Source organism: Pezoporus flaviventris, unplaced genomic scaffold (genome assembly GCF_033815535.1).
Source record: "Pezoporus flaviventris isolate CSIRO_AGI_PZ_B2104156 unplaced genomic scaffold, CSIRO_AGI_Pfla_v1 ptg000002l, whole genome shotgun sequence".
In the NCBI taxonomy this organism is placed as follows: domain Eukaryota; kingdom Metazoa; phylum Chordata; class Aves; order Psittaciformes; family Psittacidae; genus Pezoporus; species Pezoporus flaviventris.
Window position 1 is genome coordinate 43,081,310 of NW_026892550.1, and position 19,083 is coordinate 43,100,392.

Here is a 19,083-nt window from a genome sequence, read left to right on the forward strand (position 1 = left end):
CCCCTGCTGCAGCACTTCTGTCCAAATGGGTACCTGTGAACTGAAGACGAATTCCTCAGTTACAGGAAAATTACACCCAAATAAATGTTCCTCATGATACATTAAGGACAATGTCAAGTGCTTCACAAAACTTCTCTACTCAGGAATTCAGTCAGTACTGTGAAGCAGCAGTCTGCATTCAAACTTCAGACAGTAGCTGACAATACCTCATTGAGCTAGACATGAAGATGCAGAGACACATCATTAACAGCATCCAAGAAAAGCCTTCTTAGTTCTACCTTTTGCACCCCAAATCACAAAACCTGAAGCCTTTTGGCTTCTTTGCAAGAGTTATGTGTACACTCACAAGCAACCACGCCTGTGTGATTACAACAGAAACTGGTACAAAGGAAAAGAAAGGAAGAGAAGGAAATCATGCATTATCCTCAGCTAGAGGTAGAGTGACCTAACATATATGCAGCCGACTGAAAAACATTACCTAAGCTGAGAATTCTTCTCAGGTACAGAAAACTACATCATGAAGGCAATCAACACAGCTCACATATAGATAGCAGATTAAATTCTGTTACATGCTAAGACATTCTAAATATGTTTTTGAAAAAACTAAATCTGTGCATAATACAAAAGGAAATTTGAAAGATCATTTTTTCCTTATTCACCTGAAAGGCTCTGTATGGCCTTTAAGACTATGAAAATACCTGCAACTGCAGCCAAATGACAGAAATTGTTAAAACTTCTTTCAACTGAAATAGATACACCTCTTAAATCCACCTTGCTGTATTCTCCAGAGCTCTCTGCTTTAGTCAAGCCGAGGTAAGCAAGCCCGGTTATCTTCAGCACCAATATGAGCAGGAGGGGATACTGCAGCCTGACTCCCACCTCTCATTCTCATCCACACAGTACATCACACTTTTTAACTGTGGCAAACTGTTGGCACAGCCCTGCTGTGAGCTGGCATGGGGAACAGGCCTGAAGTAAAAAACAGAACAAACCAAAACAGCCCACCTCCCTGCCTTTATAATACAAAGTTTATTTTTTTAAGGACAGGTCAATCCTCCAGTCTAGTTCAGAGCAGGGCCTCACAAATAGTTCTGGTGGCACAACTGAGACAACACCACACCACAGGAGCATGAACAAGTAGGAACAGTTTAAATGCCAAAGACTTCCAGAAAACCAGAATACCAGCTGATCACAGTAGCCCTGTATCTCACAACCTCTTTCTTGCAGTCATCACTGATACTTGGACTCTTTGTTAATGTTCCTTGCATCCCAGCAACCTGAGGACAAAACCCTTTCATGCCTAAGAAGGTTTATGTTTCATCTCCATTTGAAATGTATACTGTACCAGTGTGTGTGACGCCCGGATGTTTTGAATGTGTGGAAGCAGTAAGTAGGTGCTTGGTAGCTGCATTCTAGGTTCTTCTGGAGAGGGCATCAGAGTTCCTGTTCCAAAAACCTGGAGTTAAAAACAAAATGTTTTAACATTAACATTTAACATAACATATAACATTTTAACATTAACACCTAGTATTTCAGTTATCACGGTAACTTACAAAACTACTTTGCTAATAATAACAATCTTCCCAAGAAACAGATTTGGTTTTCATGTTAGTTCTTTTGAAAGAGAACTTAGGTAAGTTCCAACGTGGAAAATAACTGTACACATAAACAGCACTTTAGCATCTTCACCCATTCAGGCACTATTACAAACACAAAACAGAGCGCTTACCAGCATAGCATCAGGTTATCTCAAAAAGAAAGTATCTAAACTCTCTTACTATTCTTTCGGCAATTACAATACATGTGTCACCATTTGGCAGTGCAGCTATTTCTGGGAAAACTTTGTTACCAGTCCCATTTCATATTTAATTCAATGGTCTTGTCTTAAAAAATGGGTAAAATATTTTATTGTTTTAGTTATTAAATTCTACAGTTTTCAGAGCACTATTAAAATTTGCAAGTTGAGTGATTTTGCTGCACTCATATTCTGCTCCACCAAGCTTAGTTTACAACAAGGTGCAAGATAATGGGGAGGGGATAAAATCATTAGAAGTTAAGAAAATTACCTTGGAGTTTTTCACTTGTATACAAAGATTTTTATTTTTTTTGCTTCTTATAACAGAAAAAACACGTTTTTAAGTGGATAATACAATACATTCTATGTTCGCTGAAGATCTCTGACTACTACATAGAAAATATCAGAACAAAGGGAATAGGTTTCCTTTTTTTTATGGAGGCATTTACAAAGTACATTTTACTATAATGGTACTTTTACTTCACTTGGGTGAATCTTCTGTACATACTCTTGCATAAGTGCATTAGGAACATCACACATATTTCAAGACTTTGGGGCTGTCAAGAGCACCATAACCACTCAAGTTATGCCGTATTTTGAAACTCTTAAACCTGATGCAAGCTGAAATCATAAGCAGCTACTTCTTCTGTTTCAAGTGGCTGGTGAAGCTGCTCATGAAAATCAGTCCATTACTGATTTTATCAGTAGTCCAACAAGAGACAAACATTTTCTGGTAGCACTGACAACTGCTTCCCCATGACTTACTTGATAAAAGGCTCTGCCTGAGCTGATCAGGCAGGTCAATAATCAAAGGGTTAGGAGTGAGTGCAAGGAGAAGAGAGACATCAGAAAGTAAAGGTCAATCACTCTATAATGCACTCTTCCCCCAACCTTGATGAAAAGTTCCTGCCAAATGTGGCATTTCCTCTAATAAACAGTAGATAAATACAACACATGTATTAAAAAACAGGTATTTCAATTGAGATTACCTATGTTTCAATTTAAGGAGCTTTGTTTTCCAGCACAGTATCTAAGTACGGGAATGGAATAGCTGGGTGGTTGATTAAAGCTGGCACTGTAAATCACTGAATTCAGAGACAGATTTTTTTTATTTAAAAAATTAATAAAAGCAAAGAATTTGGAGTATAAAATGTCCCTCATAAAAATAAAAAAGCTTAAGACTGGCTTGTATTCAGTGATTAATCAGACAATAGATGGCTTTAATGCACAACCACTACTTTGACTTTCCTGTTTTAAGGGCCTAAACCTCTCACCTTGTGCTACATCCCCAATGTGTTTACATAAAATCCCACAGAGTAGCTGAAAACCACCTAAAGTATTTCCTAAATAGGTTTTTCATGACAAATGCATTCCAGCACAGTGCAGTCTAGACTGTAGTGTTATATGAAGCCAACTAGTAGGACCATGATCTTTTAAGTACATATATACAAATACATTTTGTTTTACTACTGCAAATAGCCGCACTAACAGTAGTAATTTTAATCATATAGATAGATGTATGAGCCATCACGAGACTAGCGAGATCTGGTACACAGCACAAATTGTAAACACTACCCCACCTGATATGTATCAAGAATTCAATGAACTTTGAAAGTCTGTAAGTTCTAAATGTATGAAAATCACTTTTTAAAACACAAGTAAATCCAAAACTCAAGCTAAAAAGAAGAGTAATTACCTGATATGAAAGTACTCCATGAGATGAGGTATTTATAAATAATGAGCTTTCTATACTGCCTTCTTCTGTTGGCAGGAAGAGTACTCTGAAAGAGATTTTTCCCATCGTAGGAATCACCTGCAGAGACCACAAAGAAGTTTTCTTGCTCCGTGCCAGTGATCACAACACTCACCATTCAGTCACACGGCCCAACAGACACCTCCACATGTACACTCGTGTCTGTAGATCCTATTATGCAAATCTCAGCCCTGAGAAGTTTCTGCTGTCCACATCTCCCAACTCTTACTTCAGAGAAGAACTGAGACCACACACCAACTCGCCATATTATGGCTGGACTTTGTCAGCTTGGGCCTCATCAGTCAAGACTCGTTTGTGTTCGAGAAGTTAACCATGCCTTTTTGTGCCTCTGCGTGCATAAAAATTCTTCCTGCATATAGATACCTATTACAAACTGAATCAATTCCCCCCGTGATACACAGTTGAGTGAGTCAAGGCTGAACTGAGGCAACACAATTAGTAACCAAATCGGTCTAACTGAAAGAACAATGACGTTCATGTCTGCACAGTAATACCCATTCAGTCATCGTAAAAGCACAAATCAGTTGAAAGCATAATAAAAACCCTTTGCACATCAGCAGAGGATAAATGTGGGCTACATCAAACTGAGATCACAGCAATTAATTCTTAACATGCATTATATTATTATACACTGTTAAAAAAAAGTGAAAATAATAGTCTTAGATCATAAGGTAATTATGCTCATAATTGCAATACAAAATGCATAAAACATTTCACTGCAGGTTGTTTTGAGGAACAGGCAAGATCATTCAAAACACTGAGAATTCAAGGCTGTAAAACACCCACATGCCTGTAGATCACTGCATAATGCTGCTTAGAGAAGAATGAGAGTTAAACAGCCTCCTCCTTAACACTGAAAAATTCTTCTTCTCTGTTACTGTAAAACACATTTCCTACTGTAGGTTTTGGATGTCTTTTACCAGTCTAAGGAGAAGTGAGGGGAAAAAAAAAAAAGCTAACAAAACAGAAAAAAAAACACTTGGAGGTCCTACAAAAAAGCACGAAGAGAAAACACTGCATGAAAATCTTAGGCCAAAGGAAGCATGAAGGCTTGGCTCTGGGCCATTACATAGTTTCCAAAAGTACATCAACACTCACCCGGCTATGAGCAGGAGACACATGAAACTGTCTAGTAGCTGTAAACACTGAATTCACTACAACTTCTCTATCTCTACTAGGGTTGTAGGCATGCAGCATTTTAGCTCTGGGTAACCCCAGTAATCTACAGAAGGGGGGGGGAAAAGAGAAAGAAATTATTCACTTTATAAGCACAGACTATGCACAAAACAGCAACAAACACAAATCATTCTAAAACATACTAATATGCAACAATTTTCTAGTCGTATCTATTCTTTGGAAACATGCCAAACAAATTTTGTCTTTTGTTATCTACAAATAAGCAACACTGGGATGTAAGAGGTGCACTCAGCCAAAACTCATTTCAGTCACCTGGAGTTTAAGAAAACTTACAATGCACAAAGTTTTGAATAAAGAAGTTTGAATAACCAAAGCCTTGTTTTATCAGCTAAAACAACCATTATCTCTAGGCTTCTGCTTTCGTTAATACATCCTATACATTCATTCTGTGCATCCCCTGAAACACTCTTTTTAACTCAAAAGGGGACCATGCTTCCTTTGGTTACTGATAGACCAAAGGCTGATTATCATTTAAGAATAATTCTTAAAGTTTTCTTAGAGGAGAACATAAGACCAAACCAAACCAAAAAAAATACGCCTTCCAGTATCTGAAGGAGAGCTATAGGGATGCTGGGGAGGGACTCTTCAGTAGGGACTGTAGTGACAGGACAAGGGGTAACGGGTTAAAACTTAAACAGGGGAAGTTTAGATTGGATATAAGGAAGAAGTTCTTTACTGTGAGGGTGGTGAGGCACTGGAATGTGTTGCCCAGGGAAGTTGTGAATGCTCCATCCCTGGCGGTGTTCAAGACCAGGTTGGACAGAGCCTTGGGTGACATGGTTTAGCGTGAGGTGTCCCTGCCCATGGCAGGGGGGTTGGAACTAGATGATCTTAAGGTCCTTTCCAACCCTAACTGTTCTATGATTCTACCACTATGTTTTGCCTGGGACTTTCTGGATTTTATCTTCAGAAGTTAAAGGAAGCAACAAGCACCCCCCAGGTACTTCCCTAGGAAGGGAGTTTTCCATGAACAACCAGCACGCAGAACTGATTGGACATCCACACAGAATCACCTGAAATGTACCCAGAATGTCTGATGGTTCCCTATTCCCTTTTCCTACTTTCAAGAATTATGTTGATTTTCATTTACAAAGTATTGCAAGGCAAGAAACACAGTTTCAATTCCGTGGCAATTACTTATTATTTTTCTTTCTTTTCAAGAAGACAAGATGTCAGCTAATGCTCTTTACTCAAATGTAGCCCAGTGTAGTTGTCCCTCCCTGCTTTGTTATTAATCAAAATAACAATAATGTAAGATACTTACTGCATTCCAAAATGCAGAACTGACGGGTGAAAATGTAAGGCCTTCCCATTTGGAGGCATCTTTGCTGAGAAGCTGAAAAAAAGGGAAAAGAGGCCACAACTATTATTTAGTGGGTATGATGCTACAACACTGCAGGGAAAGGATAGACTCTGACTCTTTATATTCTAACCATACTCTATTTCCAAATCTTCTCATACATTCCTCTCGCTGCCATAAGACTGACCTTTTAAGAAGGTTTCCATACAACAGCACGTGCTGGAAACATCATGCCAATAAAAGTTCAGTTTAAGAAGTATCCCATTTTAAAGACAATGCTGCCTTGGATAACCTCAGTCATGCTGATACACCTGTTTATGGGGATGCACAGTGAACCACAGAGGGACAACAACTTCAGAGTCCTGGGGAATGAAAACTACATTGGCACGGAGCAGACCCCCAGTCTTGTCAATTCAACATTCACACAAGCACTGGTATGAGCACACCCAAGAGATGCAGAGGTAGAGAAGTAAATAGCAGCTTAGGCAAAAGTTGACATCAAGAGAACTGCTTGCTGAACTGTAGCTTTAATGCAAAAGCCAACTCATTTCTTATATGCAAAAGAGAGTTAGAAATAATGTGTAGCACACACACCATCATCTTTCCTTTGCCCTAGGAAAATTCACAATGCAGTTCCCATCAGTTCTAGCACATTTTTACCTTATTTGAACATGAGTCTATGTCTTATAACATAGAAATCTCAGGATATCTTCACCACTCTCTCAATTAAAACCTGTCCTCTGCAAGTCCTAACAACCACAGTGGTAAAAAGCAAGTCCAGCACTTGTTCACTACATGTGTGTACCTAGTGCTAAGCTGCTGAAAACTTTCCCAGAAGCAGTCTGAATGCTGCATGGCCAGAAACAGTTTCATCTTTACTGGATGATGACAGTAAGTATCCTAGCAAGGATGAGCCTGAGACAGAGGGATGGACTGTGGTCTCATTAGTTATCCAGCTGCCCTGCACAATGTGTGGTAGTATAGTTAATTGGTCCCCAGTTTAAAAATGTAGTTTTGTAACATTACACCTTTAATATATTAAAGTACCTACATAATTCTGTTGTTATATTCCAAACCAACAGACATCATAATTTATTACCACTCAGGAAAAAATAGGTTTATGATTATAAAACCCCACAACTGCTCATGCAAGGGAGCAAACTCCCTTGCTGCTGCAGCAGGAGGAATGCAGAACATCCAGGTAGCATTTCTGGGGAGCTGCTAGAAAGTAATGAAAGAACAGATGACGCAGAACTACAAAGTCTGGATGAATGACAGCCTCCTTCTAACCATTTTGTCTCTGTGCCACACAACTCTTTCTCCATTCCTAGAAACAACGCAGCAACCAGCGTCTTCTTCCTTTTCCGAGTCAGCCTCAGAGACATACCCAGGAGGAAAGTCTGAATATTGCTGTTGTAAACATACGCAAATTAAAATTATTACTGCAGTAAAATCCCCAGATATCTGGGGCAAGTAACACTTCCTAAGGGTCCTCTGATCCTTTTTTTATATGCACACACATATACGGCAAAATAAGCCTGTGGTTTATGCACTGCGGTATCACCCTGAACCCCATCATGGCTTAAGTTTCTAGCATCTTGCAGGTACTGCTGAAATAACCTTTTCCCACCAGAAAAACCTTTGCTGAGAAAGGCAAGAAGCCAAGTGCTCCTCTGTGCCAGCAAGTGTAATTGGTAGTGGCTCTCCAAGACTTACTAATCTTCCTTCTGCAGAGCTCTAGCAGCATCAGCACTTTTCCTCTCAACCCTCACTCTCTGCAATAGGCCCCCAATCCACAGGGTGCGGATGCAGCTCTGAATGTAGGAAGACTGCATTTCATTCGGTTTGGGTGAACAAGGCCATGCTGCAGCACTGATTCTTAGAACAGCAGTGTGTTACTGTCTAGAAAACAATCACAGTCAACCCTTTCCTAGCCAGAAAAAGGGGAAAGCCCTCTGAAGCTTCAGCAGATGTAGCAGGATCCCAGGGCTGCTGTCCTATTCCTTCTGGAGAAGGCAGCCTGGACCTGGGATGGAGGAAGCTAAGCCTCAGCTAACAAACTCTCCAGGGTCTGAACTGACTCTTGAGCATGGAGTTAATTCCAGAGCATCCCTGCACACCACTCCCCAGCAACCCCAGGAACAAGTCTGTGGTTACAAGTAATCCAGATTCTGCTCTGCACCCCACAAAGGCTGCCAAATTACCCCTAGACCCAGCCTGGCCCCAAAAGTAGAACTGCCACATTCCTAGGGCACTGTGCTCACAACCCTGGCCAGCTCCAGGGTGTCTGCACCACTTATCAGCAGCCCCGAAGCAGTGCCAAAACCCAACTTGAAAGCTGATGAGTTTATTCAATGGCAGGGCTAGTGGAAAGAGAAATTCACCACTGTTTTGGGGTTCCCCGCTTCTCCCAAGGGAGATGACAGGTTGGAATAGCAGGAATGGGCAGAGGATCCTCCTGCCCATCAAAAAGGGAAAAGCCCATCTACATTACAAATGGGTTACCACAAGTCTCTTAAAGCCAGCTGGAAGCTGGCAGAACACCCCTCTGCATCCCTGAACTCCAAACACCATTCAACACATCCAGATCTCTGCAGGGGATCTGACATGGAAATAAATGTCAAAGGCAATTTATTAAGACATTTAGAAGCTGAAGTAACTTAAGTAACTTTTTATAACAAAACATTTACTTTTGGGTGTTTTTTTTGGTCGGTGGTGGTTTGTTGGAGCATTTTTTCCCTTCAAGAACCTCATCTCACTAATAGATTCACCTCAAATTATGCCAAAAATTTCTCTTTCGGCTGTAGACAACATGGCCAAAAAAGTACATGGATCGTTTCACGAGAACTTTACAAGCCTGGGAAAGACACACAAATATCAGCCTGAGAATGGAAGTCTTGAAACAACAAATGTGGAGAAACAGTCCTCTTCATAGTTGGAAGCCAGGCTTCTTCTGTTATTTCATTGCTTTTTAAATCAGCTAACATCACATTATGCATGCCATCTAACAAAGCCAGACTCCCCGCTCATGGCATCTGTTTTTTCAGGCAGACCAGTTGAACATCAATTTCTGAATGATAAATTTTGATATAGCAGGTCACTTCCAACATTTCAGGGGGCATTTTCAAGCACAAGTGGAGCACAGAACTGGAGAGGCAATAAGAAATATAAGACGGGAAGGAAATTCCTGGCACCTACTCTGAACTCAGCAGTAATTGCCTTGGTATCAAAAAGCCAGTTTAACTGGCCTCATTATCACTGCCAACCCAACAATTTAAAGACCCTCCTCCTGTCCATCCTCACAATATATCTAAAATGCTGACACCCTGATCATCCATCTGTAGCAAAAAAGGACAGCTGAAACACTGGGGAGGCAACAGAGGGCTCCACAGGGTCACCCAGAACACCCAGAGCAGGGGGAAGATGGGGGCAGGCTCTGGCGGGAAAGAGAGGGTGAACCCAAGAGACCCGCAGTTCCAGTCCGCTCCAGCTCATCACCTGATTCATAGAATCACAGAATCATAGAACGGTTTGGGTTGGAAAAGACCTTAAGATCACACAGACCCAACACCCCTGCCATGGGCAGGGACACCTCACACCAGACCATGTTGCCCAAGGCTCTGCCCATCAGATGGGTGATTCACAGAAAACACCCAGCTGAGAGGGAAAAACCCTGGGCATGCACACAGCTCCCAGCACCAGGGATGCTTGCCAGGGAGAAAGGTGCACATGGAGCAGACAAAAAGGGGTGGAGGGAAAGGTAGGGTGAGGAGAAGGGGTGACACCAGGGGAGAAGAGCCGGATGGAGGAATGCAAGAACCCCCAGACTGCCTGTGCAAACAGAAATGTGTCACTACAGGGCAGCAACTTTGGGTTGTTTTGTTGTTGTTTAAAGGAGCATGAGCTGTAAAATCTTAATCCATAATATTCCCTCTACTGAGAAGCTTCAGATGTGCTTTTCTGTAGGAAAAAGGGCATCAGAGAACATGGATAAGTTGTTCCACCCTTTTACAACATTTCCTGCATCAGAAAAGAGCATTTTGGTGTCCTGCTGATGTGAGACTAAAAGGGGATGCTAATATGGTATGCTGAGAGCGCTGTTAATACACAGTTGAAATTGTTTTGCCCTTGCTTCTTTCAGTTCTGATACTCTTCGATGTAACTAGTAAAAATAGGTAAACAACCATGATTTTGTATATATATATTCATAGCCCCAAACCCTAATATTTATATGCAGTGTACAGGACACACAAACATTTGCTCCAAATAAGCAAAGGCCCTTTTATTTCCCTGAAGACCAACAGAAAAATACCTTTCTTCCTAACATTTAGTCACACTTCACCAGCCAAAATCACAAGAGAAGTATTTCTCCTAAAAATCCCCACAAAAGGCCAAATCTACTCTGAATTTCACCGTTTTTGTGCTGTGGTTTGGGGTTGTTTTGTTTTGCCCCTTTAAAAAAACAACCAAACAAAAAACCTTCAAACTGGAGTTAATTCATCTAATTCCACATAGAAAACACTCAGCAATCTGCAGAATAAGCTGCATCTGACTGGAAGTAAAGGAACATTTCCTGGAAGGAAGTTTATCCCAGTGTCACTTTTTCTTCTATTTGCTCAAGTCTGCCTTGTGTCTTTATTTCTTTACTTTAATTGATTACTCTAGATTAGCTTAGAATGCATGTTATCTGATGATTCAGAGAGCAAGCCTACTGTAGCTGAGAATAATTGCAATTGCCACTTGGTGGCTTTTCTTCATCCTTCCTTTTTGTGCCCTTTGTTCAGAGCAGATGAAAAAAAGCAAGTTGGGGGACAGCATTTTATTGTTGGGTCTTTTTCTTTATGGCTGTGGGGTTTTCTTGGAAACAGCAGGCAAAAAGGTCTGGGCTCTTTAACACACAAAAGGTCCTTTTTGAGTGAAACTGCTTAGGCAGTACTGTTTTATTTTTCAGTATGCTGATAAAGTAAAATTTGACTTCTGTTTGGTTATTTTGGCACTTCGTATCTTCAGTGAAGGAATATTAATGAACCCTCAGGGTGAGGTTTTGAGATAAGAAAGCATGTATGTATTGTTTTGGAAAATATAGTTTTTAATATGTAAACTGAAACAAGAGAAATGAAATTAAAATCCCCTCATTTACTGATGAATTTTAGATTCATTCCTCTAGATTACAGTTCATAAAGAAAAAGCAGACTAAGAGGATGAGATTCACACTATGGGAACAACCAAACCCAAGTAAATATTTCTGATTACAAAAAGTATCTTGACACACAAAACCAGTTAATTAAGAGGAAACTGACATAGAAACAGCAGCTGAACCAAAGTCTTTTGCAGAGCTACTTCAAAGCTTTGGTTTGTCACATCCCCTTGTCCCTCTCTTCTCAACCTCCCATTTACCAAAGGCAATAAAAGCACCAAGCAGGAGTTATGAAGGTTAAACTGCAGCTCCTGAAAAGACACACAGCATCTTTGAAAGAGACAATAAAATTGTTTGGAAATGCAAAACTAAAACTTGAGTTCATCAAAACAAAACAACAAAATTAAAACTTGAGTTCATCATGGCAACTCTGCCAAAACCAGAAACAGATGTATTTTTAAATTCTGATTTTTTGTAACCAAATTCATCCTTTTTCCTAGAGGCAGAAAGTGTTCTCAGAAATCAGAAAATAACATCCCTATACAGCTCTCAGGCAAGCTATATGTGCTGGTGTCCCTGTAGGGCTGTGGCTCCTGTGCAGTACCAGAGCTCAGAGCTCTGACATGCTAACCACCTCATCTCCAGAGACTTACGGAACTTCTCCTAAAGCCCTGTACCAACCTAAGACTCAGGCGATAACACATGAACCTCTCAGTCTTTGTAGATGTTTTTATTTTTTAAAATGTCCAGCAGGTAAAAGAACAAAAATATGAATTTTAAACCCTGGAAATCCAGAAGTCAAAAAACTCCACTACTTTTAGCATTGCATTGTCTAGGAAGAGCGGGAGGACTGACTCACTGCTTCTGAATGCTTGGGGATTGGCAAACCATCCTTAGGGATTCACTTACAACTTTACCAGAGAACAGTGCTGCTGCTTCTAGAAAAAGGATGGTCGTCTTTTTCTCTGAGCTATGCTATGTACATCAGGGACTGAATCCTAGACTGTGGAAAGCAGGAAAGGCCAAAATGGTGTTACCCATCAAATAACGTGTGCATGCATGCCTGACATTTTGCATGTTTCGGCCACAGGAAAATAGGAAAAGGGAGCTAAACCAAAATAAACTGGTGAAATGGATGGGATAATCACTTTAAAAACAAATCCCATGGTTTCTGGCCAAGGTAATGATTTAAGGGGCAGAGAGGTCTAGCAGTCTTCGTTTTCTTTTTCTAAACTTCTGAAATTGGCAAAGCAGCATATAGCCAAGACCTGCTCACTAAAGTTTCAATGGGCTGCTACTTAGTTTACTTTTAAAAGTACTGAGATAAAGAGGTAGGTAAGCCTAGCTCAATGTGTAAAGCACAAACCATTTCCCATTACTTTCATTTGGTCCCTTGTCATCTCAACTTAAGCATCCCCTTCTGCTCCTCTCCTCTAGCCCTGGCGTTTCCACTGCCATTATTTGTCTTTCTGGGTACCCTTCTCTTCTCTTGCTGCTGGTACTCTCTTTTCCTATAAAACTCTGCAATAATGTTTACACAAACCCTTTCCAGAAGAGTCATTTAAGCCAGCAGTACTTCAGTTTCATTTATTACAAAACTACAACAAAACTGCAATGATCAAACTCACAGGATCTCACACGATAGCACTTACAAAGTCAAAATTCTCAATGGGATATAAATGGAAGGACACAGATAAAAAAACCTGACTTTTTCCCCTTCCTTCACACCCAAACAGCCTCCTTGAAAATATCCAAAGAAGTCAAATGCAGACCACAATGAGAACCAGAATAAGACTCATGAAGAAATCTAGAGGAGATGATGAGCAGTGCGGCACAAAGCACTCTAGTGAGCATCCTGGTTAAAAGGCTTTCTTCTCCAGATGTGCCTGTGGTTTGTATTTCAGCAGCAGCAGCACAATAAAGCATGCTTAATGGCAGAATAGAATTACTCCCTCCCATAAACTAGCCCCCAACTTCTGAAATAACTGAAATCTGTACTAAATTAAGAAATTAATTCACAATGACTTGAGTTCATTTGAAGTTGCTTTCTGAAACCTTTCAAAATAGCAGCCTTCCAGTAGCTGAAGGGGGCCTATAAAGATGCTGAGGAGGGACTCTTCATTAGGGACTGTAGTGACAGGACAAGGGGTAGCAGGTTAAAACTTAAACAGGTGAAGGTTAGCTTGGATATAAGAAGGAAATTCTTTCCTGTTAGGGTGGCGAGGCACTGGAATGGGTTGCTCAAGGAAGTTGTGAATGCTCCATCCCTGGCAGTGTTCAAGGCCAGGTTGGACAGAGCCTTGGGTGACATGATCTAGTGTGAGGTGTTCCTGCCCACCTTTCCAACCCAACCCATCCTATGATTATCCTTTAGCTGCCCAGATTTCAAGCAACATCCAACGCTCCCTAGAGATGGTCCAGGGGGACCCTGTATTTTTTAGGCACCTCTGACAGACAGTTACGCTTAAGCAAAAGAAAAGGTACCCTAGAAACTCCCAGGCACAGACCTGGGGGAACAAGAAGTGAGTTATCAGTGAACTGGGAATGTAAATCAGGCACTCATGTGGCCTAAGCTGAACCTTCAACTAACTACTTGTACACACAAAAGAAAAGGAGTCTTGTTCCAGTAAGGCTGAGAAATATCTAAATTATTTGTTTTGGATGAGTATATAGGGCCCACCAGTTCAAAATGCACATATTTTTCTCTACGCATCTCTACCACTGCCAGCAAATTCCAAATATCCTGGCAAGCAGAACATTCACCTTCATTTTCCTTTTTGCTTTGCATAATTTAACAGGTGCACGTTCGTTCTGCAATATTTAATAAGCCAATATCCAAGTACTTAAGACAGCGATAACTGCTCTGAAATAAAACCTTTAGTTTACTTTTTTTTTAAGCTTCTTTAGATTTCAACTTGAAGAAGTCAGCAACCTTCTCCTAAAATTTTAAAGTCACAGAAACAATAAAGTCTGTTCTTTTTTTTTAGTTCTTCCCAAAACAAATTAAGAGTCTCTTGCCTAACACAAAACACACACTTTTGGCTCCATCAGAAGCCCTGGCTTTCTCCATGATTTATCTTGAATTACCAGGTTCTGGACTTCCAGGGGTATTGGAAAATACTGTATTTCATGACTTTTTAACGAGTGCTTCTAGTCCACCAGTTCGCATAATAAAAACACAAATCCCAAAGGCACACAAAGCAGCTCCTGCTATTTTTTACTTTTTAAACCTCAAAGTTTTTAAGCCAAATTCCCTTTTTGAGTAATTTGCTTACCCTGTAGTTGCGAAGCCCTCAAATAAACCCAAAAAACCCCAACTAAAACCAAACCAAAAAACCCAAACAAAACCCAAAACCATTTAAACTGCTTGCATAACCCAGGTTTGTTCTTCAAAAACTGACACTAAGATCACAAGTAATTTCTGAGATGATAATTTCTGCCTATCTTACTCAATCAACAAGCATTAAGAAAGGCAGTCAAACCTGAAAGCACCCTGGCCTCATTTATACATGCAAATAAATGGCTGCTTTTTGAAGAATGCTGCTCAGTGCTCACAAATCAAGATCACTTCAAGAGCAGTTAGGAGACTCCATGCCTCTGAAAGATCACACTGTTCCTCCAAGCTCATGCCCAGAGTCTCTAAACTGAAAATGAAACGTTTTCAAGTGGAGATGTGCTGCTCATAGTCCTTTTCAAACACTCTGAAAACATGAACCCCAGAGAAAAAGCACATAGAGAAGTACCTAGAGAAAAGGCTTCTACCATGTCAGTATGGTGCTTTCTCTAGTTAACAGCAAAGAGGAGACTAACTGCAAACCTCATGCTGAAATACCATGAAATTTAAATAACCATTCCTATCCACAGTTTTCAAAACATTTTACTGAACGCAATCAAATGTCACAGCATGGCCCTGTAAAAGAGCTAGGATAAAACAACTTTAAGAAAGGCAGAGAATAGAACACATACCCACCTACCCCGCACCTAGGGAGAGCACGCTTATTTTTACTTAGTAAAGCAATGGTGAAACCATGACAGGAGACTTCATGGCAATGGCTGTTTTTAAGCACAGTCCTGTACTAACATTATTACGAATCTAACAAAGGAAGAGAGATATTGCAGACGAAACAAATAATTCTATCACACCTGCCTTTACTAAATTAATTCCCTTCAAAATAACAATAAACTAGTTTTCTGTTCTTGCACTGTCTACAGGACAATTAGCAGTATAGACGGAAGAGATTCAAGTGAAAACAGACCTCACCTTTTAACAGATCAATTGACCAGTTAAAAGTTCATTTCATCACACACACACAATTTTACTAATAAAACTCCCCAAGCTGAAGAGTAGAGGGCCAATTTCTGTCAATTCAGCAGCAACCTTCCTCCAAGTGTTTCACTTTCACATGCTGGGGCAATGCAGTATTTCTCCAACTTGGGGAATCTGGATCCTGCCTTGAAAGAAGGGGGGAAGGCATTGACAGGAAGCACAGTGAAGCTGCAAAGTTCACGGCAATAGGAAGTTACATTATTGTCAAATATCATTGCACCCAACCATTTCCTTTTTCTACTTACAGCCACAGCCAAAAATTTCCATCTTGACAGAAACCATTTTAAGTTAGAACAGTTCAGCAAAATGCATGAAAGAGCTCTGTGGCCACTGATAAGCTTGACCTGCTTAATAATTAAGAGTGATAATCTTCCTACAGCAATTAAGAGTTATAATCTTCCTACCAGAGCTGCCTTTTACTGTTTCTATGTTAATCCAAGCCTTTTAGTTTATTTTTATAATGAAAGAATAGGCCTGTAGAACAGCTAAGGCACAGATCTTAACAGACCATATGAAGCCTTTACACTGAGCGCATTCAAAAAATGTACTAAAAAAACCTTCCTTTCGCCAAAACCAGAAAAGAACATTAACTGAAAAGGAAGCTAAGCAAATACAAGAAAACTCATACTTAGGACTTAAAAAAATAGTAATTTTTTTGTTGTTGTTGTTGCCTTTAATTTATTCCCCTTAGCCTGGACAATGCACCTGATACCACCTGCACTGAAAAGAAGCCAAGGAAAAGTCAGTAAGTTCACATCTCAAAGCTGCAAGATCAAAGTTTAAAACAATAGTGGAGAACATCAGCTTAGACTTTGCATGTCTACTCTCTTGTGGATTTCAGCCCATGTCTTGTGTCACTCAGCACTCTGGGTCACGGTATGCAAAATGGGAAGACAGCTCCACGATTTAGCGCTATTAATAAAAGGAAGCACTCTCACAATGTATTTGTGACCTACTCCTATGTACTACCGTGTATTTATACTTTGTCAGATAACGTTGTTAGAGAAAGCAGAGATATGAAAAAAATTTATACCAGAAAATTCCAGCTGGCAACATTTCAAAAACTTTGCCATTACTAGGATTAATAGCTACAACGCTTATTGCAGAAATTGCCAGGTCCTTACAAAACATCTGGGATCTGTTGAAGCCAATGCACAGCATATGCTCTGAGCCAATTTCTTCTGACGTACAAAACGCTGCAACCTTCTGCTATTAAACAAAGCAAAACCATGTGAAACACACCCTGTTTCACAGTTTATTAACAAAATGTCTACCACCAAAAACAACCTCAGGTATGTTACGGCTGCCACGTTAACCTCTAGAGCTCTGATTTCCAGCAAGGGGCACCTTGAGCCAACAAGTTAACATTTGTTTCCTTCAGCAGGATTGCTGGTGGAGAAAAGGAGAAAAACTAGCCTAAAAAGCAGGAAGTCAGCTTTTGATTATTTTGTATCAGTTAAGAAAAAGCCCTTGCAATCAAGCACTATATTAAGGCTGCCTCCCCTAGACTCTTGCATTTCTGCCTTTATTTCAAAGCTAAGAAGCTAATCGGAATTCACTAACTTCAAATTTTCACCTGAGAAACTAAGTGCAAAGAACCAGTAATGCTATTTTGAGTTTCTTAACAAGTCTCAAACCAGAGGTCTTCTTCTACTGCAAGAAAGGACACACTTTGCTTCTGCACACTCTAGATATTAACCTGTCTGACATGGAATTTCTCAAGCTGCCTGTGAGAGGAAAAGATCCTTCAGACAGGCCAAAGATCTCTCTGCAGCCCAAAGGTGCATTTAACTGGGCTTAGCATCTCTCTCCACATCTTCACCACTGCAAGATAAGCAAATCAACGTCATGATCCCATGTGGGAACCTCCTGGAACCTGCACAAAGTCCTCCTGAAGCCAGTGGAGCTTCATGGGCAGAGAGGGGGGCCTGGGAGCGGGACTGGAGTGGACCACTTGGCCCCTTAAGGATGCGTTCTGAAGTACGATACACATGGGACTTAAGAGCATGAAAACAAGCTTGGAAAATGCATTTAACCTCTGAACAGGCTTCTTCATTTCACTCCACAGAAATATTTCACACTAAAACAGGAGCAACAAGGCTTTGTAAAGCAGACTGCTCTTTCAAAATGGAAAACATTGCAAAAAGAGGGAATAAGCAAGCATGAAGTGCTGCCCCAAATCACGTCATGGCTTTGCAGCTACAACGAGGTCACGTTTTCATCATCTTTCCACAGCTTGTAAAATGTCATCAGAGAGGGAAAACAAAATAACATGGTGTGAGTGTTCAAACGAAGTCTCATTGTCCCTAATCCAGTACTTGCTCCCAGAACAACCTAACCTCCAAGCCGCATTAAGACATGGATAGGTCAACTTGCAGTTCTCCAAGTCCCAAACGAGCTTCCTCAGTTTGGGAGCAAAAGCACAGATCCACATCTTACAGTCTGGCAGCGTACACTCTTCATGGTAGGGCACTGCTCTCCCCTCCCTACACAACAAACATTCAGTAACTATTCCAAGCACAAACCATCCACCAAAATGCATCCCACTGCTTCAGTGACCAGAAAGCGTTAATAATTGGTTTTATTTACAAGGAGGAGGAAAAGAAAAACTCCAAGCAATACTGAAAGCTTGGGGACCTGGGCCGGGTGGGTGTTTGTTTTAGAGCAGCTACCCGCATCTGCCGGATCAGCCACCTTATCCCAGCACACTGGGAACGCTCACAAAGGCCAGAAATGCCCCCTTTTCAAAAGGGCAGTTTAAACGCGGCAGAAACTGGGTCAGCGGCAGGCCACAGAAAATACCTAAGCAGGCAGCAGGCACCTCGTGGGTTGTAGGCAGCAGGCTTGCAGCAAAGGACTCGAATAAAAGACACAACACACCAAGACAGAAATCAGACAATAGCTATTGAAGAAAGGCAGTTAATAGCAACAAAGCACGTAAAGCACGGGTCAAGGAGTCGGTCAAGTACAGGCCCTTCAACTCCCTACCCTCCTCCTGTTGCCAGGAATCAAGATTTAGACACAAACCAGGGATGCACATGGCACACAGGACTAGCAGCCAGGCACAGAAACTAAGCCGGTACGTTAAATCCACAAAACAATAAGGAACTACAAAACTCATCCTACAATATTTCAGGGCTGCTCACTTCCCGAGGGCAGCACAGTGCTCCTTGTTGTTTGTTGTTTTTTTTTTAATGAGACTGAAACAGCACAAACTGCATGATTTATGCACTTATATATAGTTAGCATATTCTCCATCTCTGTGTTCAGGTCTCTACTGTTTGCATGCTTACTGATGGGCAGAGACCTTAATTTTAAAATGCCAACCCACAACTCCAGTTGACAGGACAATGTAATTCAGCACAAAAAAATATGTATGCAGGCAAAATATGAGAGGTGACCTCCAGCATCACTAGTGAGACCTGACTCGCTGACTGCTTTGTACCCTGTGCAATAGCTGACATTAAACAAGTGTGCAGCAGGCCTGTTGAACACTTCAGACAGAGTGCAGAGACTTGATTCCATTTTGCACAGACCTTTTAAAATCATTTTA

At 40.8% G+C, this 19,083-nt stretch overlaps 1 protein-coding gene across 7 annotated transcripts in view; it reads right to left on the minus strand.

The window, feature by feature from the left end:
- TMEM131L (transmembrane 131 like) overlaps nt 1-19,083 on the minus strand; it is an 81,218-nt gene that overhangs the window by 41,202 nt on the left and 20,933 nt on the right. For all 7 annotated transcript variants that reach the window (XR_009747382.1, XM_061476304.1, XM_061476352.1 and 4 more), the window contains exons 4-7: nt 6,031-6,102; nt 4,668-4,791; nt 3,492-3,608; nt 1,346-1,456 (exon numbers count right to left, since the gene is read on the minus strand). Coding sequence is in view for 6 of the 7 variants with exons in the window: in XM_061476304.1 (XP_061332288.1) it covers nt 1,346-1,456; nt 3,492-3,608; nt 4,668-4,791; nt 6,031-6,102 (424 nt within the window). In the remaining variant the exon portion in view is untranslated. The remainder of the gene's footprint in view (nt 1-1,345; nt 1,457-3,491; nt 3,609-4,667; nt 4,792-6,030; nt 6,103-19,083) is intronic.